Here is a 26387-nt window from a genome sequence, read left to right as displayed (position 1 = left end):
TATGAGAGAACGCTTTATCTAAACGGAAAGGCTGCCCACAGTTGCAATTTGAGAACAACCCGGTTCTCATTGGTTCCACAGACACAGGTAGGATTCACTAGATGGCTTAATAGCGATGAGACACATATGGCTTTCTAATTTAATTTCACCCCACCTGACTATTTTTATTGTTGTTTCGCACCCCATACAGATTGTTCATAAAGCCCTGATGAGAGTTCGGGAACCTTCTTGGCCCTTACTCGAAACGCGTCGGCTCACCAGCGGGAACAAACTAGTATATTGAGTATACACTAGGAATAAAAGAGACTCATCCTATTATTGTTCCTTAGCATCTCTAAAATTGATGTAGCTTTGTGACAAATTACGAAGTTGATTTTCTTTCGGAATAAGAAAATATTCAGTGCGATGTTTGTATTGTTCATGCAATAATTGACACGTCAATGTGTTGTTGTTTAACTTGTAAATATAATTGACACAGTATTCGTCTTGTTTGAAATGTATATACACGTGGTAAATATTTAGATGTGAATGTGTACATTTTTCTGCCCTAAATATTCTTGAAAAAAATTTTTGAAAATTAAAATGAAGTAATTGGTACAAATTAAGGTACCTGACTAAACACAACTAAGTATCTGTTTGGTCTCATTGAATTTGTGACATAGAAGTAACAAAGAGGGTGCAGGCATTTTTCTCTCTTTTTCCTTGATCCAGGATTGTTAAGGCCTGCCATAGGAGTGACTTATAGGAGTATATGTGTCCATTTTAAGTTTAGATATAGGTATACTATATCTATAGCAAAGGGTGATTACACCACTTTGCCCCAGCTGATTGATCAGCCAGTTTTGTCAGATTTGGATGGCCAGCCAGGGGTGGCATAATACATGCTGCAACCCCTGGTAGGCCTTGGGTTCACTTATGCCCTGGGTACCTGTGGTACACTGTACAAGGACTTACAAGAGTGACCCAATACCAATTGGTAAATGCACCTAAAGTACATGGATGTCAATTTAGAGAGAGAACAGCTAGGCTGTGGGTCTGATTAGCAGGCCCACAGCCAGGGAAAGTCGTAAACCAGTGAAGCAAAAAGCAAAAATCTGGGGTGACCATAGGATTGCAGACCCTACTCTCCTACACCACCGTCATACCAACTTTTGTTCAATTTTGCCTGCGCTATGCGTGCTGGGCGGGGGCCTCAAAAAAGTGCTGACACCTGTGTTGCCACTTGTTTAAAGTATTGAGGTGGGACAAGGAACAGTGTATTTTCAAGCGCATAGAGAAACCGGGGCAGGGCCATCATCTTATATAATGCCGCTTTACCCAGTAACGTCGTCAGTGGTAAGGAGGCCCAGTGCATTACGTCACTCCGCAGTCTCTCCAGCGGGGGTGCTAGGTTCTTGGAAAAGAATTCCGTTGGGTCTATTGTAACGTATATACCCAGATACTTGAATGATTCAGTCGTTACTACTAGCGGACAGTCGGGAGATAAATGTAGCGCTGGTCCCCGCAGTACATATAGGATTGACTTATCCCAATTTATCCTGTACCCTGACATCTTCCCGAAGTCATCAAATAGGGCAAGAAGTTCTGGTATGGAGCGGTCTGGATTTGTGAGATATACTAAGATATCATCCGCATAGAGTGAGAGACGATCCTCCCATCCTTCCTTCCAGTGAATTCCTCTGAGCAGCAGGGCTCCTCTGATCAGGGTCGGCAATGGCTCCAGGACCACTGCGAACAGGAGCGGAGACAGGGGGCAGTCCTGGCGCGTCCCTCTTGCCAACTGTATCTCACCTGATATGTGCCCATTAGTTAGAGGAGTCGTGTCCATGCACAGAACAGAGGACCGAATCCCAGACTTGGGAGAAGCACGAAGAGATACCTCCAATCTACCATATCGAAGGCCATCTTCGCATCTAATGACAATATCACTGCTGGCTCTAGTAGTGACGTAGCCCTTGCTAGTGCTCCATGCTCTGAGGTTGAGTGCAGTGTTCCTATGAGGCATGAAGCCCGATTGGTCTGGATGTATTAAATGGGGCAAGTGGGTCATTAATCTATTAGCTAGCAATTTGGCTAAAATCTTCACCGCTGCGTTTAGCAGCGATATAGGGCGTTATGATGTGCTTTCCGACGGATGCTTACCAGGTTTAGGGATTGCTACTAGTGTAGCTAGTCGCTGATCCAGTGGCAGCTCGCCCTTTTCTAGACTATCGTTGTACATTGCCATCAGGGGTGGGCTTATGGTTTCTGACATTTGTTTGTACCATTCGATCGGGATCCCATTGGGTCCCAGTGCTTTCCCGGATTGTATCGATCTGATGGCTAAGTGCACTTCCTCAGTTGTAAAGTTTGCCTCCAGTTCTTGGGAAGCCTCTTGTGTTAGCACTGGCATTTTTACAACCTTTAGTAACTCTATTATACCCTCTTCCGGGATCGTAGACGTCGGTGTGTAGACCTCCCTGAAATGTTCGTCCAGTGTGTTTACTATTTCTTCAGGGTCTGACGTGAGACGCCCCCGCTGCCTGTATCTGTCTTATTCCTTTAGTGGCCGATTCACGCTTATCTAGCCAAGCCATTAATTTACCCGCCTTGTCTCCCACATCATATATTTTGTATCTGGTCGCTGCTATGTTGTCCTCTGTCCGTTCCTGCAGGTATGTTTTGTGTTGTCGTTGTCTAAGGCACAGGGCATGCTCAGTGTCTGGTGAAGGGTCCAGTGAGTGTGCTAAGTCGGCCGTCTGTAGTGCTGTTTCTAGTTCAGAAAGTTCTTTTTGTGTCTCCTTCTTATGTCCTGTAATGGAAGCTATTGCTTGCCCTCTAAGGACAGTTTTGTATGCTTCCAACACCATGGCGGGCTAGTCAACCAAACCCACATTTTCTGCAAAGAAATGTTTTGTGGCCGTACGTAAAGCTTTTTTTATGTGAGGGATATGGAGATAACCTGGGTAGATAGGGTACACTCTCCGGCGTGATTTCTGTCGGTAGGAAAAAGTTAGTACTATTGGAGAGTGATCCAAAATGCCCCTAGGCTTTCTATCCACCTCCTCAACGTTTTGTAGATTCGTGTTCAACATTAAGAAATAGTCTATCCTGGACAGACTATTGTGTACCGTTGAATGAAATGTGTATCCGCATGCTGTGGTGTTTGCGTGCCTCCAGACATTTACTAGGCCCAATGCTTCTGTAAAACCCTGGAAGCGTGAGATACCGGGTTGCGCAGGCCGGGGCGGGTATCGATCTATTGTAGCATCCATCGTGGCATTGAAGTCTCCTACAATGATAAGCTCGTCCTCTGGCAGGGCAAGGAGGAAGTCGCTTAGTGCCGGAAGCGCTACCGTGTGTAGAGCCAGGGGGATATAGACTGAGACCACAGTAAGGAGTCTGCCTTCCCATTGACCCTGCAGCGCCGCTGGAGTACTATGAAGGGAGAGTTTTTCTTCACTAGGATTCCCGTCCCCCTGGATCCCGAGGAAAATTCTGAATGCACCGCCATTTTATATCCCCATCTGTCTAACCCCTTGCAAGCCGATCCTGTGAGGTGTGTCTCTTGTAGTAATGCTAATGCGGGACCTAGGCGCTTCAGTGCTTGCAGTATTAATCCTCTTTTTATCTTATCGCCCAGGCCATGGACATTCCAAGTGACCAACTTCAACGATGTAACTTGGGTCTTTAGGGCTACGGGATGGGTATCGTCATGTTGTGAACTCCCTGACATTTGCTCTGTGTGTGAAGATCTGGAACTACAACCCATTTGCTCTACTTCTGGATCTATCAACCCTGCTAACATACATCAAAACTGAATTAGGCAAAAAATGAACCATTCCATTCCCTCCCCCCCATGCTCCCCCCCCCCCCTCCGTGCTTAACGGACTTACAACCGCCCGCCTCCCCAACTTAGCAGAGTGCTTTATCCCATCCCCAACCATGTTACTTGCTTGCCTGGGTAGAGGTTCCAGCGGGAGTAGCACCCTTTCTGTTCTTCAAGGTATGTCGCTGTCCAGTGTCCATAGCCTGTCCAACCCTTATTTACCCTGTGAACCTTCAATGATTTAAAAAGCTATCCTTTAAGAGTGCGGATCCGGGTCCAATCCGTTTGTGGCCGCCCCTGGCATGTGTTCCGCTTCTGATCGCTGGGATACTTGACTTCCGGAGTTGTCCTCTTCCTTCCGGCGGTGATGGTTCCTGCTTCCGCGACTGGGTCCGTCTGTTCGCCTCCAGCCCTCAAGCCAGTCATATGTTGCTTCCGGTGTATCGAAGAACCACGTCTTCCCCTCAGCCACTACTCTGAGTTGTGCTGGAAACAGCATGGAATAGGGGAGCTCCTGTGCTCGCAGTCCTTTCTTTACGTCCATGAAGTTTCTTCTACGGCGGGATACCTCGGCCGTGTAATCTGGGAAGAAAGTCACCATTTAATTCAGTACTTTAACCGGCGGCGAGATTCTGGCTGCTTGTAGGATCACGTCCCTGTCGCGGAAATTGAATAATCTGACTAGTACCGGTCTTGGGGCCGCCCCCGGTTTTGGTTTGCCACCGGGGACTCTATGTCCTCTTTCCACTGAAAAAAAGCTGGACAGACCTTTTGGTTGCCGTCTTGTCTTTACCAGCTCCTCTACATAGAGATCCATAGCTTGGGCACCCTCGCTTTTGGGAATACCAAGAATGCGCACGTTGGTTCTTCTTGAGCGCCCTTCCTGGTCGTCGAGTTTTTCTTTTAGCAGTTTGTTTTCCAGCTACGGGTTATGGCTACCTGTAGCTCCGAAGTGTCCTCCACCAGTGACTTGGTGACCACTTCCACTTCTTTGATTCTGTCGGACATTTTTTGAAAATCTGCTCGTAGCAGGGAGACATCTGTTGAAATTGTCCCTACCGTGGTTTGTACACTCGATAAGGCTGCCATTATGTCCTCTAGCGTGACCTTCTTTGCTCCTTCATTGTCTGACCCTTTGCCTGCGGATTGGCGCCAAACTTTTATCATAGCCAAATTTGTCCAGTTTGGCCTGGGTGGTCAGGTTCCGTGCTCCTCTGCCCGACATGGTCTCTATGGTGGAGGGTTGCGAGACCCGCCGATGGGTAATGGACTTTCTCTTGTTTGCCAGTTCCGCGAGGCTTTAAGTAGTGTTCTCGATATCAGGGGTGACGCCGTATTATGGAGTGGTGGTGCCCTGGGTCCGTCAGTAATTCTCTGTATGCGGTCCGTATCGTGGTGTGTTCCAGGCCGCGTTCTAGTGTTGTGGACCTGCGCCTCTGATGGCCCTGGATGTCGCAAGGTTCTGGGTTTAAGTGGCGGTGCGCTGGGTGTCAGAGCGGGCCAGACCGCTGGTGTCGCAATCAGTAAAACCCCTCTATTCTAGGGCATGTGGGGAGGGCCTGCTTGGCCTGCTATGGTGTCCCACGAAGAGTTCACGCCTCAACGCCGATTCAGTGCCAGTCTCACTGTGGCACCTCGGGTTCAGGTCTCCGGTAACTTTACCGTGGCCGGGCCTCACCTCCACTACACCTCTGTTCTTGCTGGTGAGCCTAGAGCTTGTCTCACCTTAATATTCCGGTGTAGTGCCTCTCCTTTGCTGTAGGCCAGGATATCTTCTATCACTGGCTCAGTGCCTACTACGCCTCCGTCTTTTCGAGTCTTGGCAGTACTCGAGGTCCCGGCTTCTGCTTCGGAGGTAGGCCCTTTTTTCCCTCGTCGTCCGCCTTTCACACCTTGAAAGGGGGTGTGAAATGCACATTACCGTGCGGCGCTATGGCGCTCTATCTGCCTCTGTACTTGCCGTCTTTCCGCCTCCCCGCTGAGTGGTAGCTATTGAGCGTTTTTGGGGCCGGAGCGTCTAATCCTCTCTCCGCCCCACACCGCCACTGCTGCGTGCCTTAGAGTGTCACTGGGTCTTTCCGGGTCGCTCCGGTCCGCAGTAGCACTGTGTGTGAGCCTCTCCCCCAGCGCGCCTCTTCCTTACTGTTGCTTCGCCTTTGTGTTAGGTCCGGGCCCTCTGCAACTTTAGGCCGCGTCTTTCTCGCGTCTCATAGGCCTCTTCCGATCACTCCTTCTGTGAGGCGGTTCTCCGCACCGGATTCGTTCCGGAGTTTCACCAATTGTTCCGGCTCGGTCCCGGACCTCGAGACACGTCCCTGGAGTGCTGTTGTTATACGGATCAGTAGACGGATAGATGGAAAGGGCTGATTATCCCCGGAGCTCTAACTACGCAGCCATCTTGCTCGGCTGGTAGCCACCCCCCCAGACAAAGCCCTTTTTTATCCATAATTTATTTGCACCGTATGTCAGAACTGCACAAATCTAACATACCAAATCTGAATCAGATAAACATTATTTTATATTGTTTCATGTAGATTTATCAAACAGCACCAAAGCTATCAGCAAAAGGAAAAAACATTTAGATGGAAACTGACTTGACAGAGGAAAACAACTCTACTAATATGCAGGAAAACCATCCATTGTGATTGTACATCAGTGCACTGATTTTACACCCAGTATCATGTTTCTGGTTGAATGCCTTTGCTTGATAAAACTGCATGGTATAAACAACTTATGCAGATCTGCATTTCGTAATATACAAATTGTTCTACTGAGGAGACCGGGGATGCTTATACCTTCTTGAGGCTAATAAAAAAGAAATAATCTAAACATTGGAAAATGCAATGCTTTCTTGTTAATGTAACATCAATAGGAAATAGTTACCTGGATCTAAAGATCTTTCGATTGAGAACGATCCAAAGGTCTGTTTCTTGCGAGCCAGAGTAAGATGTACTGTCTCTCCTGTTCTACGCAAGGCACTAACCACTTCTTGATTTGTTAAATCCTGAATGTCAACACCATCAACCTAACAAAAGTTTACAAAATATGAACTTACATTTAAAAAATATTGTCAGTAAAATCAAGGACAAAAGATAGCGAATACATCCGGAGCCATGAAATGACTTATTTTTTAAAAGGACAAATAACACAGATTAAATCAAGATTGGTTGATTACCTAAACGAAATAGGCAAATTTTACAGAATTTTGTATTTTTAACCCTAATGGGAGGGGAATGCCCAGACGTGGGTTGCATGCACACTATGCCACCGGATTCAAGCCAGCCTGGCTGATATGGGGTGATGCCTTAAAACCGATCCCAGGATGCTTGTTTCTGGTCCAGGGAGGACCTGGCTAGGCAGTTCAGGCTGGACTGTTCCCATTGGGGGGGCGGGGGGGGGCAGGGTCTAGGCTGATTTGGATATGGATGGGTCCTAACTGAAATGGAATGGTGAGCAACAAAACTATGGATTTAACCCATATATGTGACTGGCGGTGAATGTTTGATTTGTTTAGCATTCTTCCATAATCTGTTGCTTTTGAAAAGATAGAGGCCGCATTTCTCCAATTTTCCTGGTAGATACACCGTCCAGAAGAATTACCATTTTTTATGAGGCCACCTGAATACATATTCTGTGAATTGGCTCAAGGTGTTTTCTGCCAATTGAAGCCTCTTATCTAATCTGGCTGAAAATAAAGAAGGGGTCCTTTGATATTTCAAAATTGTAGTTAAATGGACACAAATGGATGCATATTTTAGGCCAGATTCTGGCATGTGTAGCAGGTAGAGCAGAATATATTGTGGATACATGCACAAAGGAACTATGTTGTAGTAAGCTACACAAATGCAGAAACATTTCCTTTTAAAATAATATGTTCTTGCCATAGAGTTTATTCTTCCTGCTTTTAAAATGTCCTGGCAATCAAGTGGAAAATTGAAAAAGCCTAATTCTATGTCTGTCACAACGGTAGCCGCTAGGCAGTCAGGCGCAGCTTACGATGAAGAACCTAACCATTTATAAGAAGATGCAGATCTGTTCTGAACGGAATATGAGTGTCCACTAACAGATCCCCGATATCTAAAATCAACTTGCATGGTTGTGTCTTGATTTTTCTTAACTTGGAGGGATGACAATTACTGGGGCAAAAGAGAAGGCAAAGATTGCTGATCATGGAATAGAAAGAGGGTTCAATATCTATTGGCAAATCATTTGCAGTTTGTGTTAGGAGAGGATAGTGGATTCGTGGGTCATTTGTGCCACATGTTGAAGACTGCTTAAAGATTTCTCATGCCCATTACACACAGAGGAAGCCAGAGCTGTGTTTCACAAGGGCATTCGCCACCTCATTCTTTAGGCCCAGAGCATGCTCCATTGACAGTATGAGGTTTTGATGAATGACTACTGATGTTATGCATCCATAGAAGTCGTTCTCCAAATGACACCTTTTTCTCCACTTCCTACATCATCTCAGTTCGCACTCTATCATTTTTTCTGTAGATTTTTAACTCACTTCCCCTCTAAGCTCCCTTTATTACATATTTCTCTGTCTATCGTTTCTCAACTGGCTGACTCCTTTTTCATTTCCAAATTCCAGTTTTGCTTTTTTTTTTACTCATATTAAAATGTGTCAATGGTCTAGTCCAGCCATAAAAAGAACAAAAAAGGGGCTGGGCTGTTCCTAAAAGGTCAGACGGTGACCGTCTGACCTTTTAGGAACAGCCCAGCCCCTTTTTTGTTCTTTTCATTACCTTGGGCACCGACTGTGGCTGGACCTTCCGCTCACCCCCCCCCCCCCCCCCTCTTGTTGAGACTAGTCCAGCCATACCCAGAATTTCTGTCAATTTCTTTACATTTGAGCCAATCATTTTAATTATGTTCATCAAAACATTTGCAATGCCCTACTTTTTTGTAAGCCAATCGGTTTATGATGCTTTATCTTAAACACTGCCACTTATTAGTACTTTACTATTATTATTATAAAGATTTGTATAGCGCATGGCTAACCAGCAAGGGATTCCAAGCGGTACACTACAATAAAGGTACCAAAGAGCACAGCAGAGACTGCTTTTAGTAACAGAGTTTAAAAGAGCCGAGTTTTAAGTTTCCGGCGAAAGACAGAAAGGGAGCAGCAGAATCTCAGCTCAGCAGGGAGTGAGTGCCACAGCTTTGGGCCTAAGAAGGAGAAGGCTCGACCGCCTTGCTTAGATCTTTTAACTCTGGGAACTACTGCAAGGTCCGAATTGCTTGAGTGTAAGGACTGGCTGTAAGTGTATGGGACCACCAACGATCTTAGGAAGGAGGGACCGGAGATCGAGAGACATTTGTGTACATAACACAGCACTTTAAATTGAATATGACAAACAATTGGGAGCTAGTGCAGTTCGGGAAGCAGGCTTTCGGTTGATGGGCACTTGGGGAGATGAAGTAGAAGTCTTGCTGCTGCGTTCTGCAATATTGGGAGATGCCTAAGAAGGTTCTTCGTTACTCTAAAATACAGATTGTTGCTGTAGTCAAGCCTCAAAATCACCAAGGCCTGGATGACTGTCGCTGGGCCGAAAACAGAAGACATCCTAAAATAACTTTGAGCCATCTTAGAATGCCGAAGCAGGTAGCGGCCACTTTGGAGATTTGGTGACTCATAGAAAGACTCACGTCCAGCCAAACTCCAAGGTACTTGACTACTTGAACTGGGGCAGGTATAGCGCCCATCACCTCAGCCTATAAATGCAGGCCCCAGAGATGGGGATCGTTTCCCAACACTAGCATCTGCCAGTCTGGTCTCTATTTAGCTTCAAATATTACGAGTTCATCTAGGAGTAGACTTGAAAAAGGCAGCTATTCAGTGTCACTGTGCTATCGAACTCCTGAGTGGACAAGGAGACAACGATCTGAGTATCGTCAGCATAAAATAGAAATGTAAGGCCATGCTTTTCTACAAGGTCTGCGAGTGGCCTTACGCACAGGTTAAAGAGAAGTGGGCTAAGAGTGGAGCCGTGAGGAACCCCGGACGGTAGAGATTGTGGATTAGATCGATGCTGTGCACTTGGAAGACCCAATCCCGAAGGAAGAAGCGCAGTCAAGCCAGGGCTGTGTCCTGAACCCCACGGACTCCAACCTTTGAAGCAGAATGGTATCTTGTTAGCATAGATTTTCTGTTACGCCCAACAGAGCAGACTCTGTACTATGGCCGGCTCTAAAGCCCAATTGAGAAAGGTGGAGCAGTCCGTTGTGTTCAATGTAAGATGTGAGTGGATTATTCACATGCTTTTCTAGGGCTTTAGGCAAAGTGGGCAGGGAGATATCGGCCTATAATTAATGAGCCCAAATAGAGGGGTCCAGATTGGATTTTTAAGCAAAGGCATAACTATTGCAGGTTTCCATGCCCCTGGGACAGTGCCTTCCAAGAGCGAAGCATTTAAATTCAGCACAAATAAATCAAGACTGCCAAACACTGCAGGAGGGCAGAGGTTAAGAGAGGAACCTGACAACATAAGCAAGGAGGGATTTAAAAGTCAGGGGGTCCAAAAGCTGAAAAGCGCTCAGTGAGCAGGTCCTGGCGGGAGTGCACTGTTGAGAATTATTATTTTTTTGTGGGGAAAGTGTGGCGTGCAACTCTGAAAAGTTATAATCTGATGTAGAATCGAAAGTGGGTTGAATATCAGCAACTTTCCTCGAGAAAAAAGAGGCTAGCTCGTTATTCTGGGACTGAGTAAGAGGGATGGCTGGAGCTATGTTTTCAGGATCGGAAAGTGTTTTCACAACTTTAAAGAATGTTTTCGAACAGTTTTGACCCGCACAGATCTCATTGGAGAAAAAAATGGCTCTAACTGTGTAGCAGCTTTTATGGGAATCTTTTAAGGCCAGCTTATATTTTAATTTGTCATCTACAGTATAGGATTTTACCCATATTCAAGGATGGGATTTGCAGATCTTTTTATTTTTAAACAGCTTTTTATTGAACCAGGGGGCCAATGGGTGAGTTCTCTGATGCTTTACTCCTAATATACCGAAGTGACCTTAGATAGGTTTCACTCTCTCCTCAAAGTATAATTAAGAAACATTTCAGATGTTTCCATTGCCATTTCCCAATTCACTCTCCTTGCTTTCTAAGATATAAACGAAAGCATGTCTTGGAGACTGCAATGGTTAAGTAATCTAGTTCACGTAATTTCGCAACAATCATGTTACAAATTAAGTGAAACAAAATGAGTCTGATCTGTGGTTGGGAACAAGTGCAACAAAGGGTACCTTTCACCCCCATTTCTATTGGCAAATTTGAGCCTTGAATGATACAAATGTGCTTGGTCTGCTGTTTATACTTACATAGTTTAAAAGTAACTTTTATTTATATTGACATTTATATGTATATAATAGCACCACCACAGGTAATCCATTTTACTTAAATGATTCAAATACCAGAACATTCAATGGATAATTCCTTTTGCACACCATTTCTCCTACTGGTTCACGTGGTGCCTGAATTTATCATAGAGGCTATACAAAGCACAAGCGTTTCTACTATGAGCGCTTTGAGGAAACTACCACGCATCCTGGATACGCATCCTAGTACCACGCATCCTAGATACTTAGAAAGGAATAATGTTTGTCAACAGATACTCACAGCTATTATTCTGTCCATCGGTTGAATCCGCCCGCTATGATCTGCAGCACTGTCTGGAATAATACCTTTTACAAATATACCAGCAGAATCTACAACAAAAAAATAACTTTGTTATGTACACAATAACAAACAAAACGTGTCCCAATGGATAGAAATTATTTTATTTAAAGGTGATAAAATAATTACTTTAAGAACAGATGCTTCTCATTTTCCATAATAAATATTACCAAATTCTGGGATCTGAGAGTTGTCAAAATTCCATACAGGAGCAATCATTTAAAATGCATTTAATATTTAGAATATCCCCAGGCATCAGACTATGGGCCAGATGCATCAAGCATCCATTTTGCGATTCCTTATTAGCGAAAAATAAGGAATCGCTAATAAGGAATAGCAAAATGGAATGCATCAAGCAATCACTATAAAAATAGCGATTCCTTAGAATTCCTTAATTGCGACTCGCAAATTGCGAGTCGCAATTAATGAATACCTCCCCATTAATTCCTATGGGCCTAGAGGCCCATAGGAATGAATGGGAAGACAATCTCAATTTGCGAATCGCAATTAGCGATTCGCAAATTGAGATTGCGAGTTCAAGGGTGCAGGGGTGTCCAAAGGACACCCTGTTACACCCCTGAATGTGATCTGTACACATATGTTGCGCACACACATGCCCTTAGGGCATGTGTGTGCGCAACATGAAACTTTGAAAAATGCACAAAAGTGCATTTTTCACAGTTTTTGCAAATTACCATGAAGTTGTACTTCGTGGTAATTTGCGTGCCCTATTAGCGAATTCGCTATTTTTGATACTTTCATGCATTGCATTTAAGGAATCTCAATTTGAGATTCCTTAAATGCAAACAATCGCAATTTAGCGAATTTTCTATTTGCGATTTTTGCATTTGGGATGATGCATCCCAAATGCAAAAATTGCACTCGCAAAGGGCCAGATTCTGAGAATCTGGCCCTTTTGCGAGTGCATTTCGCTTGATGCATCTGGCCCTATATCCGGAAAGTTTTCGTCAGCAGTACCCCAGCGCGTCTGTAGGCGTCGTCCTGTGGCACCGTGTCGATCGTCGGCGTCGTGGTCGCCGGAATAACGTAGCTGGAGTACTTAGACGCCGCCCTTGCGTGCGGACTTCAGTTCTGTACATAGCTTTCTGAGCCAGGAGTGCAGAGCCATGCAAGAAACCGCCATTGGTGCCATGAAACTAGGGCCCTAACAGGGAAAGTCCTTAACCCTAGATATCGGTTCGCAGAACAGGGAGGATGGGTGGGGTGATAAGGAATCTAACACTAACTAATGTTTCTTACAGATATATCGTTACCGAAGGTAAGTAACTTGTGCATCTGAAAAAAACACGTTTGTGTTAGATTCCTTACCTTAGAATACATACCCCAGCAATAACAACCCCGGTGGTGGGTCTGCGGACCAAAATCACACCAGAAAGTCCTGGAGAACATAACGGTCAAAAAAGCCGTCTCTCAGGACTGGACTGTCCAGGCAGTCATGCTTGGCAAATGTGTGCCGCGAGGCCCACGTAGCTGCCTGACAAATGTCCTGAAAAGGGACTCCTCGTCCCAAGGCAGTAGTAGCTGCCGTGGCCAGAGTGGAATGGGTGCGCAGCCCCACAGGAGGTTCCTTTTTAGCCAAGGAATAACAGATCTTGATGCTCAAAACGACCCACCGAGAGATGGTCTGCTTGTGCACCGCCCGTCCCTTCCTAGCACACACGTAGCCAACAAAGAGTTGGTTGTCCACCCGGAACTGTTGTGTGTGGTTCAGGTAAAAGGAGAGCGCACGTTTTGGGTCCAGAGGGTGGAGCCTCTCTTCCTCTTTCAAGGGATGCGGAGGCGGAAAGAGGGTGGGCAAAATAATGGTCTGACCGATATGAAAGGCAGTAACCACCTTGGGACTTTATCCAGATGGACAGAGAGGAAAGGAGGTTTAGAAGAAAGAGCCTGGAGCCCACTCACTCTTCTGGCAGAGGTGATGGCAACCAGGAAAGCAGTCTTTAGAGTCAGAAGACGTAAAGGACAGTTATGGAGCAGCTCAACGGGTGCACACATTAGATAGGTTAACACCAGATTCAAGTCCCACTGAGGCATTACAAAGGAAACGTGAGGAAACATGTGAGTAATGCCTTTCAAGAATCTATTTACAACAGTGGACTTGAAAAGAGAAGGCTAATCAGAAAGCCTCAAGAAGGCAGACGGCCAAAAGATATCCCTTGATAGTGCCAGAGCAGAGCCCTGCTCGGCTAGGGAAAGAAGAAAGAGGAGAACCTCTGAAAGAGGGGCAGAGAGTGGATCCACAGCCTTTGCTGTGCACCATGCCACAAATTTGTTCCACCTGCAGGTGTATACCGTTTTTGTGGAGGGACGCGTGGCTGCCAGAATGACATCACAGACTTCAGGAGGCAAGTAAAATGGCATCAACTGTCGCCGCTCAATCTCCACGCATGTAGGTGGAGACTGGACAGGATCGGGTGGAGGACCGTCCCCTGTTGCTGCGACAGAAGATCCTCCTGAAGAGGCAGTCAAATCGGGGGTTCAATTGACATACTGAGTAGCTCGGGATACCAGTATCTTAGTGCCCAATCCGGGGCCACAAGGATGACTTGGGCCAGGTCGCGCCTGATCTTCTTAAGCACTCTGGGCAGAAGTGGTATAGACGGAAAGACGTACAACAGACTGCAACTTCACTCACAACGAAAAGCGTCGCAGAGCGAGTGCGGCCTTGGAAATTCCAACGCGCAGAACTGACAACATTGCGCGTTCTCTTCGGTGGCGAATAGATCTAACCAAGGTTCTCCCCACTGCTGAAAGAGACCTTGCGCCACGTCCAAGTTCAGACACCACTCGTGATCCATCATGCACCGATGGCTGAGTTTGTCCGCCCTGGCGTTCAGGTAACCTGCCAGGAGTTGAACCACCAGGGTGTGGCCCTGATGGTCCAGCCATGTCCAGAATCGCAGAGCCTCCTGACATAGGGTCCACGACCCCACCCGCCCTGTTTGTTGCAATACCACATGGCGGTGTTGTTGTCCGTGAACACCTGCACTCCACTTCCTCAGACAGAGGGAAGGAATGCCTTCAGTGCAAGCCGGATCGCCTGCAGCTCCAGAAGGTTAATATGGAGCCGGGACACCGCCAGAGACCAGAAGCCTCTGATCTCCACCTCTCCCATGTGGCCCCCCCCACCCCAGGAGGGATGTATCCATCACCACTGTGTGCTCCAGTTGGGGAAGGGAGAGGGATCTGCTACTGACCCAATCGCAGTCTGTGAGCCACCACTGCAACTGTCTCGCAGTGCTCTCCTAAATCAGGGCGAGCTGGGGTAGGTTGCCCTGATGCTGTGCCCACTGGAACTTCAGGTCCCATTGCAGAGTGCACATCCGCCACCTGGCGTGATGTACCAGCAGGATGCAGGAAGCCATCAGTCCCAGAAGCCGTAGGGTCAACCTGACCGAAACGAGGGATAAAGGCTGAAAGATTGGAATCCGAGCCTGAATATCCCAAACCTGCTGCTCGGGAGGATAAACCCGAAACGGTGCAGAGTCCATAATCGCTCCGATGAAGAGGAGCTTCTGGGAGGGGCTCAGGTGCGACGTCTGCACGTTTATGGAGAACCCCAGCAAATGCAGGAGGTCTGCCGTAGTCTAGAGGTGGGAGACGACTGTTTGGGCAAGCCCGCCTTCAACAACCAGTCGTCGAGATAGGGGAAGACTGGAACCCCTGATCTGCGCAGATGAGCTGCAACCACAGCCATCACTTTCGTGAACACCCGAGGGCACTGGTGAGGTCGAAGGGAAGCACAGTGCTCGTGGCCTACAGTGAACCGCAGGTAACGCTGATGGGCCGGCAGGACGGGAATATGTAAATAAGCGTCCTGCAAGTCCAACGCTACCATCCAGTCTCCAGGGTATAGGTCAGCCAGGACCTGAGCTAACGTCAGCATCTTGAACTTCTCCTTCCGGAAGAAGACGTTGCCGCTCCTGAGGTCCAAGATAGGGCGCAGGCCCCCTTTGCCCTTCTTGGGAACCAGAAAGTAGTGGGAGTAACAAACCTGCCCTACTTGGCCAAGAGGGCCGTAACTTCCTCCTGCAGAAGTTCCAAGTGATTCCTCGACATGCGGTGGTACTGCGGTGGGATGGCTGGAGGGGTCGTCTCGAAGGGGAGGGAGTAGCCCCTTCGGACGATTTGCAGCACCCACCTGTCCGAAGTGATGGTACACCAATGGAGTAGGTGATGGCCAACTCTGCCTCCCACTGGCGTGGAATGGGCCTGAAAGCTCGGACTAGGAAGGCTTTGAGGCAGATGCTGCGGGAGCGGATGTGGACTGACCGGCTCTCTGGCCCCTTGCTCGGCCACGGCGGAATGCAAGTCCGCGACCGCATTGAGGTTGGTTCTGCGGCCTGTGGCTGGACGAATGTGTGGGGCTGCCCCTTCCGTGGCCACAAAAGGATCGAAAAGCAGAAGTTTTCTGGCGCTGGGCCAAGGACTTGGCTGTCGCCCTGGAGTCCTTAAAGCGCTCCAGAGCGCTATCTGCCTTGTCGCCAAAGAGGCGACGGCCATCAAAAGGCATGTCCATGAGAGTGCTCTGGACATCCCCTGAAAAGTTTGTGGACCTCAGCCAGGCGTGACGACGAATCGCTACCGTCGTTGCAATTGCTCTGCCCAGTGAGTCCACGGTGTCAAGTCCACATCGAATGGAGTACTGTGCTGCATCCCGCACCTCAGCAAGAGCCTGGGCGAGCTGTGTCTTGGCCTTCCCCGGACACTGGGGCAGCACGTCCGCCACCGTATCCCACAGAGAGTGGGTGTAACGGCCCAAAGGACATACGGTATTAATGGACCGGAATCCTAGACTGACAGAGGAAAACAGTTTCTTGCCAAACTGTTCCATCCTTTTGGATTCCCGGTCCAAGGGTGCGGGAGGGAATGCAGTTTGAGATGTGGCGGCCTGGATAACCAGACTCTCAGGGGTGGGGTGGGGTGGGTGGACAGAAAGCAGGGGTCGCCCGGAGCTGGGCGGTGGCGCCGGGCCACGTTACGATCCACAGGAGGGACTGTGGTGGGCTTGGACCATGTGCCCATCAGAACGTCAGTGAGGGCCTCATTAAACTGCAGCAGAGGCTCCAAAGAGCTTACTGGTGGTTGAAGCACCTTAGTGAGGTTAGTCCTCACGGCCGCTGCAGGAAGCTCAAGGCTCAAGGCCTTGGCCGTCTTGCGCAGCACCACAGCATAAGTTGCTCCCTCCTCCGTAGCCACAGAAGGAAGAGAGAGAAAACCAGTGTCCGGCGAAGTGTCTAGACCACTGGCCTCCCCCAGCTCATCTGCCCGGTCCTGACTTAACTGGCACTTCTGTGCCAGAGGGTCCTCAGACCCCTCCGAGTCCTCCCCTTCATCCGTGTCCTGATAAACAGGCAAAAATGACGGAGCCAGGGCAACGCCGAGCCCGTGCCTGAAACCGAGGACGGCGTCATCCAAGGACGGCACCGGAGGTGGCACTGAGGAGGTTGGCGCCAGCAGAGGAGTCGTAAGGTCAACTGGCGTCGACCTGCGATCCAGGCCCTAATCCCACGGGGTCCTGCGGCGCCAGGTCCAAAGTCGCTGGCGGCGCCGAGGCCGAAGCCGCTGGCAACACTGGGCTAGGACCCCTAGTCAGACCCTGCCCCCATCCTCAGCGAGTTCCAGACCCCCATTGGTGCCCCCAATGTCCGGGACCCTTCTTGTAGCTTAGCGGGCTCCTAAATCAAGCTTTTGGGCATCACTCACCCGCGCTCCATCGTGGTTAGCTTGAAGGTTTGACTTTGACCCGGTCCAGCGTCACCAGATATCCCCGGTTGACACTTTATGCCTTAAGGGCTATTTTACAGTTTATGCTTAAAAAATCATAACTTCTGTTCTATTGACTGGATTTTTGTCATTTTGGTATTGTTTTATTTACCTAATTCTGCTCTATACTTCTCACCTGGTGTAGGATCTTTTTGTGTAGGTGTTTTCACAGTTTTATTGTTTGAGTTGTTGCACAAATACTTTACACACTCCCTTTAACTTAAGCCTGATCGCTCTGTACCAAGCTACCAGGGGGTTGAGCACAGGTTAATTTGGGGTTTGCTTGTGCTTCACTAGGACTGTGGTTGCTGCTGGACTCATACCCCAGTCAACCAGTAGCCCAGTTTCTCACATGGCATCAACAAAAGGTCTGCTATGCTAAAGTCACAATCTTCCTAGCTTTCAGGAACATGCAGAGTTGAATGAAAAGAACTAGTTTTTGACATAGGTAGCTAATTTTTCCTAATTTCTGTACTTTCAACCTACTTCCACTTGTGGTGCAAACCGTTGTGAAATCCATGGGAGACCAAAGAAAGCTATATCTTTATGAAAAGCAGACAACATTCTGAATTCAGCATGGGGATTTCTGTAGATCCCTCAAAATGTTCTTAAATAAACTAACCGTTAAAATACAAAAAATATTGAGAAGGAATAAAATAGCAATTTGTGACAAAGTTTTCATCTATAACTTCTTATCATATTGGCCTATTAACAAAATCCATACATCCTTACGTCTGCTAGACACTTCTGTTTGCAGGGATATATAGGGTTTGTACCCAAGAACCCAACTTACAATGGTTTTTCATTGTGTATCAAGTGTTGAACTGTAATTAAAATGACCCACGAGACTCCATTTTGTGTTGCCATGCTCTCTGCAACCTGGTGAAGAATTGCTTTCCACGTCCCTGTTAAAACTTGCACAACCCTCCTTCCTCCTTGTGGTCGAGCCAATTCCGAGAAGCTGCCTGTGTACCTCACCCCCCAGTTGTGTCAGAGACTTAGCCACATCCTGCCCACCGTTGGTAACTCAGCCTGTCACGACCAACTCATGTGGCCTGTGACCACACCATCTGGTGAAGGAAGCACGAGGCTGTGCCCCGTGACCAGACCATCTGATCAAAGAAGCACGAGGCTGCACCCTGTAACCACACAATTGGGCAAGGAAGCACGAGGCTATGTACATTGTGCAATCAGAGACAGATGTCCCCTGGCCACGATTGCACCACATGAGACTGACGAAGAACTAGTCTGATGAGGAACTTGTCGAAATGTGGAACTATGTATTGTGCAAATTGCGTGGCTAGCGCTTTAAGTATGTGTGCGCTGCGGAGTAAAGCAGCAGACTCCATAGAATTGTCCTTGTACCATTCTGGGACCCTGTCCTTAGCTCGAGCTAATAAATAACTCACTTCCCTCCACGGCTGGTTGTCCTGGTCTCTTTGGTAATGTATGATTTAAGCAAGAAGAACCAGTAGATTCTAGGTGTCCCCTGCACCACTGGCTTTGACTCTCCTAGTGGGGGGGGGGGGGTCTTCAAAAAGCCAGTTCTACAATTTGGCGCCCAACGTGGGGCGTCTTCGGTGGTCGTCATCGAGCCTGGTGGTCGTGAGGGGTCCGTGATCGAATTCCGAAGGGGGGGGGGGCCACTACATCGGCTGAAAATTGTCTTTGTAGGCCCGAGGTCTCCGATTGCGGGATTCCTCCCTCCAGTGGGCTACCCGACTACGGCCCGACTGACGCCCCAATTCTGGTTCCTAGTTTTTGGAGATCGAGACGTTTGTGAAACTTGCCATGTGATGGAAGATTAACGGTCAGGTAAGAGTGGGAGGGACCCACTTCTTTAGTGAATTGTATTTTGGTTTTGGGTATTGTTCGACTTTTGCAAAAGCCGAAGCCAGAGGGTAAGTACAGTTATATGCTGTAAATTTTTGATTTTACCCTTTGATGTTTGGAACCAGGATACACGTCTAGATATGCCTGGATTTAGTAAGTTTCGGAAATGGTGTTGTTGTTATTGTACACAGGACTCCGCATTGGAGGAATCTTGTCCGATTCCTCCTTTGGGGACCCCTAATCATGAAGTCTATGCTAAACATGGTGTTGGCCCGATTATGTTTTCCTCATTTTGGCACAAATATACAAAGGGTAGTGCTGAATTACAATTGCCAAAGTACAGGAGTTTTGAACCTCCTGTATTAGATAATTTAGAGGAAAAGTTGTTTAAAATGAAAGCTAGACCTACGATGTTTGATTCCTTTCGGGTTTGGCGCAAGGAATCCAAGCAGAAAGAAATCAAACTCAAAAAAAGCAAAGCTAAAGTAATGCACATGAGTGTGTGATTCAGAAAGCCCAGAATCATGATAATCAGAGAATAGAGAGGGTATAGTAATAAATGATAGATTAAATCGAATGCAAGTAGATGGATGTTATGTTACAAAGAAGGTTCCAGAAAAGGCCCGGGACAAAGAGGATGACCCTCTCATGACCTCCATGTTGAACACCCCTCCACCCTATACCACTGCTATGTATCCGGCCCTTGATCCCACACAATTGACTCCCTCTACTGCTCCAGTTGTTGCCCCTGCCCATGCCCTGGTTTGTCCGATTCCTCAGCCACTTGTTCCCAACGCCCCGACTACTCAGGCCACTGTACCAATGGAAGTCCACCTTTCCCTTCCCCTTGTTGCACCTTCCACTGGTCCCGTACCTGTCCAACCTAATATGCCTTCAACTCCGGTTGCAACCAACCCATTTCTTATTGACAGTCATCCGACACCTTCCCCCAGTGCAGGGCTATTAGCGAATGCCTGGTGAGTGGTCCGTGATAATATCCCTTATGTAACTCCGTATAGGCCACCCACTCCCAGACGACGCACCTTGCACAGACTGATAGGAAGTACACAGGAACAACTCGCTATGAGTCAACAAGCTTGTATGTGGATGGAAAATATAACTATGTACACCGCTCAGGATATATGGATGACAATGGATCAGTGGACACACATTCAACAGATTGACATTTTTTGTGAAATGTGTGACATACCGATCCAAATGTGGGAGGATTTTGTAGAATCAGGTCCACCCCCAGTACTGTCTGACCTTCGCCATAAGGTTGAAAAGGGGGATATACAGGGCCCAGCACTATTATGCGATCTAATCACGATGGTAGCCTACAGAGACTCCTTATCTGGTGTTACGTTAAATAAGCGTTTCCCAATGAGGGAGGTACAGCCTGTTTGGAGGGACTGCGTTGTTGGCATAGATGGCCAGCCTGACATACCAGCTGGTTTTAGACAAATGTGGGTCCTTGTCCCTTGGAAAAGGTCTGACGTCCTCCAACTTAAAAGCCAATTGCCTGACCCGCGTAAAAATCCACGAGGTTATTATAAGGAATTGACTCAGACACTCCAATCTTGCGTAATGACTTTAGCAGATATAGATATGTTTATGGGACAGGTAGTACCGACTGAAGTATGGTCCAAAATACGCCATAATGATCAGACAGAATTTGGTCATACGTGGAAGGAATTTGAGGAAGCTGATAGAGCTCGAACTGGTGGTGAGAAACCCGATCCCATGATCCTAGCCCTTCCGGCCCAGATACTTACTGCAATGAAAAAGATGTTGACATCACTGTATCAGTTGGGACAGATTAGCTGCTTGCAAACAGAAGAAAGATGAAAGTGCCTCTGACTTTTTCACATGATTCGAAAGCACATTCACCGACTATAGTGGACAGGACATGACTTTAGAATGGGGACAGCGACTGTTTGTGGATATATTTGTGTTCAATCTGTTACCGGAGCTTGGGACTAAGCTAAAAATGTCAGAAAGTGCATGGCCCATCTCCACCCCGTCTGGTATTTTGACAATGACCCAGTACTATGATAATAGGGAGAATGAAGAGCGAGATAGAACGGATACAAAGACTAAAGGTATTACTCCAACATGCATACCCGACCCCGACCCAAAACAGAGGTGCCCCTAAGATTCAACGAATAGCTCAGAGACCTGCCCCTGTGACTCCTCGCCCACCGCTGGGACCCAACCAGTGCGCTTATTGTCGCCAGGAGGGTCATTGGCGCGACTAGTGTACCTTGTTGGCCCAGAACAACTCTGACCACTCTGACCGCTTCACAGGTCAACATCTCTAGAGAGGACGAGGGCGAGGCGGACCTAGAACGCAGTTACAGGACAGGCGCCCTCTCATGCAAGAGAATAGATTTGATACGGCCAATTATGAAGACCGCAATTATTTTACTGAGGATTTTGAGCCCGAAGAAGGGACGGGGTTTTTGTCCCACTAGGATTGCCAAGGACAAGAGAAGGGACCCGTGCCTATTCCTGTTGACTAAAAAGGACCGTATGTTCATGTTACAATACTGGGCTCTACGGAGAAATTTTTGGTTGACACTCGTGCAACCAAAAGTTCTATTTCTAGGTCTAAAGTCCCTGGGGCCCCCTTGTCAGGAGCAAATAACATTTCTGTGGGGTTTTCTGGCACCCCAGTATTTAGCCCCGTTTCACATCCACTGGAACTAACGAGAGGACCCTACACAGTTGATTCCCCTTTTGGTTTTGACTTCCACATGTGGCGAAAATTTGTTGGGTTTAGATCTATTAAAAAGATTACACGCCACCATATACTGTTCTCCTGATGGGGTTTACATCACTATGGGTCCCCCTACAACACATCTAGTATATTTAGCCTCCTCAGATCCCATTCCCCAGGAACTTCAGAATGTCCCTCCTGCTCTTTGGGCTCAAGGTGATACTGATGTCGGCCTTTTGTCCATACCCCCTTTTCTGTTACCCTGAAGGAAAATGCTCGCCCTCCCCGACTTCGCCAATACAAAATACCCAAAGAATGGGAAAGGGCATTACTCCAGATCATTTCTGAACTTTTTGACAAGGGTGTGGTTGAAGAGACAAGAGGAAACGTGTGCAATAGCCCAATTTTGCCTGTCCTAAAACGCACCGATCCTTCCAAGCCCCCCTGTTTATCGTTTTGTCATTGATTCGTGCGAGATAAACAAAATAATAGTACCCCAGTTTCCCGTGGTCCCAGAGATCACCACTCTACTGACTATGGTTCCCCCGTCTCCATGTTTCTTCTCTGTCATTGACTTAAGAAACGCCTTCTTAAGTATACCCGTTGCTGAACAGAGTAGGGACCTTTTTGGATTCTCATTGGCAGAGCTCCACAAGGATACACAGAGAGCCCCTCAATTTAGTCAGACCCTCAAGGGCGAACTTGATTCCCTGACCCTACCCCAAGGTACCGCATTACTCCAGCATGTGGATGATTTGCTTATAGCGGCAGACACCGAGGCGTTATGTAAAGAAGCTATAATGAAATTGCTCCTGCATCTGGCACAGTTCAATCACAAAGTTTCCCTCTCCAAACTCCAATATTGTCGACATAAGGTAACCTACTTAGGTCATCTCCTGTCGAAGGAGGGACGCCGCCTCACCCCTGAACGAATACAAACAATCAGTAAGATGCCCCCACCAAAAACGCAGAAAGAGGTACATGCTTTTATTGGTATCACCTCCTACTGCCGCCAGTGGATACCCAATTTTTCTTTACTCATTATACCTTTATTGAGCCTCACACCTAAAGACGTTCCCCACCCACTCCCTTGGACAAATGAGTGCCCACATGCATTTGAAGAACTGAAAACAGCCTTGTGTTCGGCCCCAGTGCTAGGCACCCCTAGTTATCAGAAGCCCTTCACTCTTTTTGTACACGAGCACAATGGTTGCGCATTGTCAGTGTTTTGGTGACAACGCCTCTGTGCATATTTTTCTGCAGTACTAGACCCCGTGGCCTGCGCACTGCCCAGTTGCTTGAGAGCAGCAGCTGCAGCTGTCATATCCATTCACCAATCTGCTGGCCTGGTCCTTGATACTGCACTTAAAGGACTTTTTTTCCCAGATTTGGGATGCCCAGAATTATCTGGAGCGACAACGGAAGCCACTTTACAGGGGAACTAATGAATAAAGTGTGTGTAGGGATGGGGATCAGACAGAAATTCCATGCCGCCAATCACCCCCAGTCAGCAGGTTTGTTTGAGCGCCACAATTGAACACTGAAATTAAAATTGGCAAAGATCCAGGATGACACAGGACTGTCTTGGCCGGACGCCCTGCCCCTTACCCTCCTATCAACTAGAGTCACGGCACGTTCTCGTACCGGACTATCCCCGCATGTGATGGCGTTTGGTCGGCCAGCAAATGTTTGGGGAGTACCCCGCCCAAAGAAATATTCAGACATTGAATACCCATTGTTGATTGATTATTTACATGAATTGACCACTAACCTACGTCTCATTTATCGTCAGGTACAAGATATCCTGCCACCCAAACCCGAGGGTCCTGGTCACACCATCCAGCCAGGCGACTAGGTCTGGTGCCGCAATTTCCAGAGAACAAAGAACTTGGAGCCGAGGTGGAAGCCGCCCCAGCAAGTGTTGCTGGCTACCAGGTCTGCAGTGAAGGTGGTAGGAAGAAAAAACTGGGTTCACGGAGTGCACTGCAAGAAGGTGGCTCTACCACTTCCATACGACAGGTGGGTCAAGGAAGGCCTGGGAGACGACAAATATGAGAAAGTCCCGCGCTTTGTACCCTTCAGTGACGCCAACATTGCCTGGGCTTCATCTGAACGAGAGGACGACGACATCTTGCAATCTGCAGTTCCTCCGCATCTGAGGTTGCGGGACACAAAAAAGGACTGAAGAGACGAAGGTCTCTGCCCTCTGCTTGACATGGTCCGACAAATCACTGCAGGGCTGTGATACACCAGCGCATTTTGACCAGAGCCGGTACAGCAGACCGGAAGGTGCCAATAGGACCGCCGGAATCACTGACCGGTGAAGCAACCACCAATCACAGGCAGCAACTAGGGAAAGACCAAGTGAAGCAGACGATGAACAACATGAACACTGAAAGGTTGAAGAGCAAAGAAATAAAGAAACAAGAGTACATAAAGACAATACGTGGCTGGTACTCGATCTGTCTAATCGTACTAATGACTATTTCACTGGGACTGGCCTGCCTCGGATGGGTAATACACGCTGCCCTTGTGGCACCTGAGCCTCCTACCTCTACAGAATCACCTCATCAACCTGTGCCATCACCCACCCGTGAGAAGAACAGAAGGACAGGCTTCTTTAACAACACTTTCATTCAAATTTTACACCAGCTCCAGCTTGTGGTAAACACAACAAACTGTTGGGTATGTGGGTTGCTGCCCCATACTGCAAGCACTGGGATGTCCCTGATACCTGCTCCTTTTTCTCGAGCTGGTTCGGCCTACGGCTGGTACACTGTGTTCTTTGATGCATTCTATTCAGGTGACACACCTACACGATCCCTGGGGAAGATCAGTAGCAGACAAGCATTCCGCCACATTACGGCTGCGGAGTGGCCAAACATGGATATAGATTCAACAGAAAAGAATGAATATGAGAACAATCATGGGTCTTTTTATCCATCGAACATCTACAATGGTGGGGGAAAGAAAAGACTGCCACCTCTCAGGGACCTCCCTGTCTACCCACATCCCGGACAATACTGCATGAAGAGCAGTGGAACAGTATGGGTGGGAGAAAGTGACTGTGCCTACACACTTCAGTTCAATGGTTCTACTCGTCCAGCTCTGGTGTCTTCACTGAATACCTATTTTGTGTGTGAGAACAAGGCCTACACCTGGCTGCCCAAGTCTTGGGCAGGCACCTGTTACATTGCTTTGTTGCTCCCGCCCACCTACACAGCCGATGCAAAACACCACATCCAGAAGAGAGGTGTGGTTGATACTGAAGACACAGCTGGCCAAGAATTTGGTGACTTTGCTAAAGGGTTACTCCCCTTTTGGGGCCCTATGGTCAATAGTCACAATCTCTGATATCTCACCAGGGTGGTAGAGGCCACCATCAGCGCAACTGCCGGTATCCTCAGTAACTTCAAGCGGACCGCCTCATGACTTTACAGAACAGAATGGTGCTTGACATGATACTGGCGAATCATGGAGGAGTCTGCACATTGCTGTATTTACATACCTGATAATGCACCGACAGTTTATCCAGCAATCCAGAAGTTCAATAAGATTGCTTCCGACATCCATCAGGATGAGGGTTCATGGTCCCTAACAGGCTGGTTTTGGAGTATTGTATCTCAGTGGGGATGGAAGATAATGATTTTCATTGCAATCCTTGCAGCCGCATAGTTCTTTTGCTGCCTCTGTGTTCAATGCATGCCCGCACCGTGTGGGCTCTGTGCCACCTCTTTGGCACACAAACAAGTGAATTCACACCATCACAATGCCATGATGATGATCGAGAAAGAGGTCCAGGAGATGATGGACATTGACCTAGATGACGACGGATTGTTGCCTCTGCTTGGCAAAAGGAAAGACTGTTGAACTGTAATTAAAATGACCCACGAGACTCCATTTTGTGTTGCCATGCTCTCAGCAACCTGGCTTGCTTTCCACGTCCCTGTTGAAAATTGCACAACCCTCCTTCCTCCTTATGGCCGAGCCAATTCCGGGAAGCTGCCTGAGTACCTCACCCCACTGTTGTGTCAGAGACTTAGCCACATCCTGCCCACCGATGGTAACTCAGCCTGTCACGACCAACTCCTGTGCCACGTGACCACACCATCTGGTCAAAGAAGCACGAGGCTGTGCCCCGTGACCACACCATCTGATTAAGGAAGCACAAGGCTGCGCCCTGTGACCACACAATTGGGCAAAGAAGCACGAGGCTGCGTACATTGTGCAATCAGAGACAGATGTCCCCTGGCCACGATTGCACCACATGAGACTGACGAAGAACTTGTCTGATGAGGAACTTGTCAAAATATGGAACTACGTATTGTGCAAATGGGCGTTGCTAGCGCTATAAGTATGTGTGCGCTGCGGAGTAAAGCAGCAGTCTCCGTAGAATTGTCTTTGTACCATTCTGGGACCCTGTCCTTAGCTCAAGCTAATAAATAACTCACTTCCCTCCACGGCTGGTTGTCCTGGTCTCTTTGGTAATGTATGATTTAAGTAAGAAGAACCCATAGATTCTAGGTGTCCCATGCACCGCTGGCTTTGACTCTCCTAGTGGG

General features: G+C 47.8%; 1 protein-coding gene across 6 annotated transcripts in view; it reads right to left on the bottom strand.

Annotated features, from left to right (window-relative positions):
- PATJ (PATJ crumbs cell polarity complex component) overlaps window positions 1-26387 on the bottom strand; it is a 1366227-nt gene that overhangs the window by 1190410 nt on the left and 149430 nt on the right. For all 6 annotated transcript variants that reach the window (XM_086953328.1, XM_086953320.1, XM_086953345.1 and 3 more), the window contains exons 10-11: window positions 11430-11518; window positions 6692-6833 (exon numbers count right to left, since the gene is read on the bottom strand). In XM_086953328.1, coding sequence (XP_086809454.1) covers window positions 6692-6833; window positions 11430-11518 — 231 coding nt within the window. The remainder of the gene's footprint in view (window positions 1-6691; window positions 6834-11429; window positions 11519-26387) is intronic.

Source organism: Lissotriton vulgaris, chromosome 1_1, assembly GCF_964263255.1.
Source record: "Lissotriton vulgaris chromosome 1_1, aLisVul1.2, whole genome shotgun sequence".
NCBI classification, from domain to species: domain Eukaryota; kingdom Metazoa; phylum Chordata; class Amphibia; order Caudata; family Salamandridae; genus Lissotriton; species Lissotriton vulgaris.
Note: the sequence above shows the minus strand (reverse complement) of the source record. Positions and strands in the feature narration are given on the sequence as shown.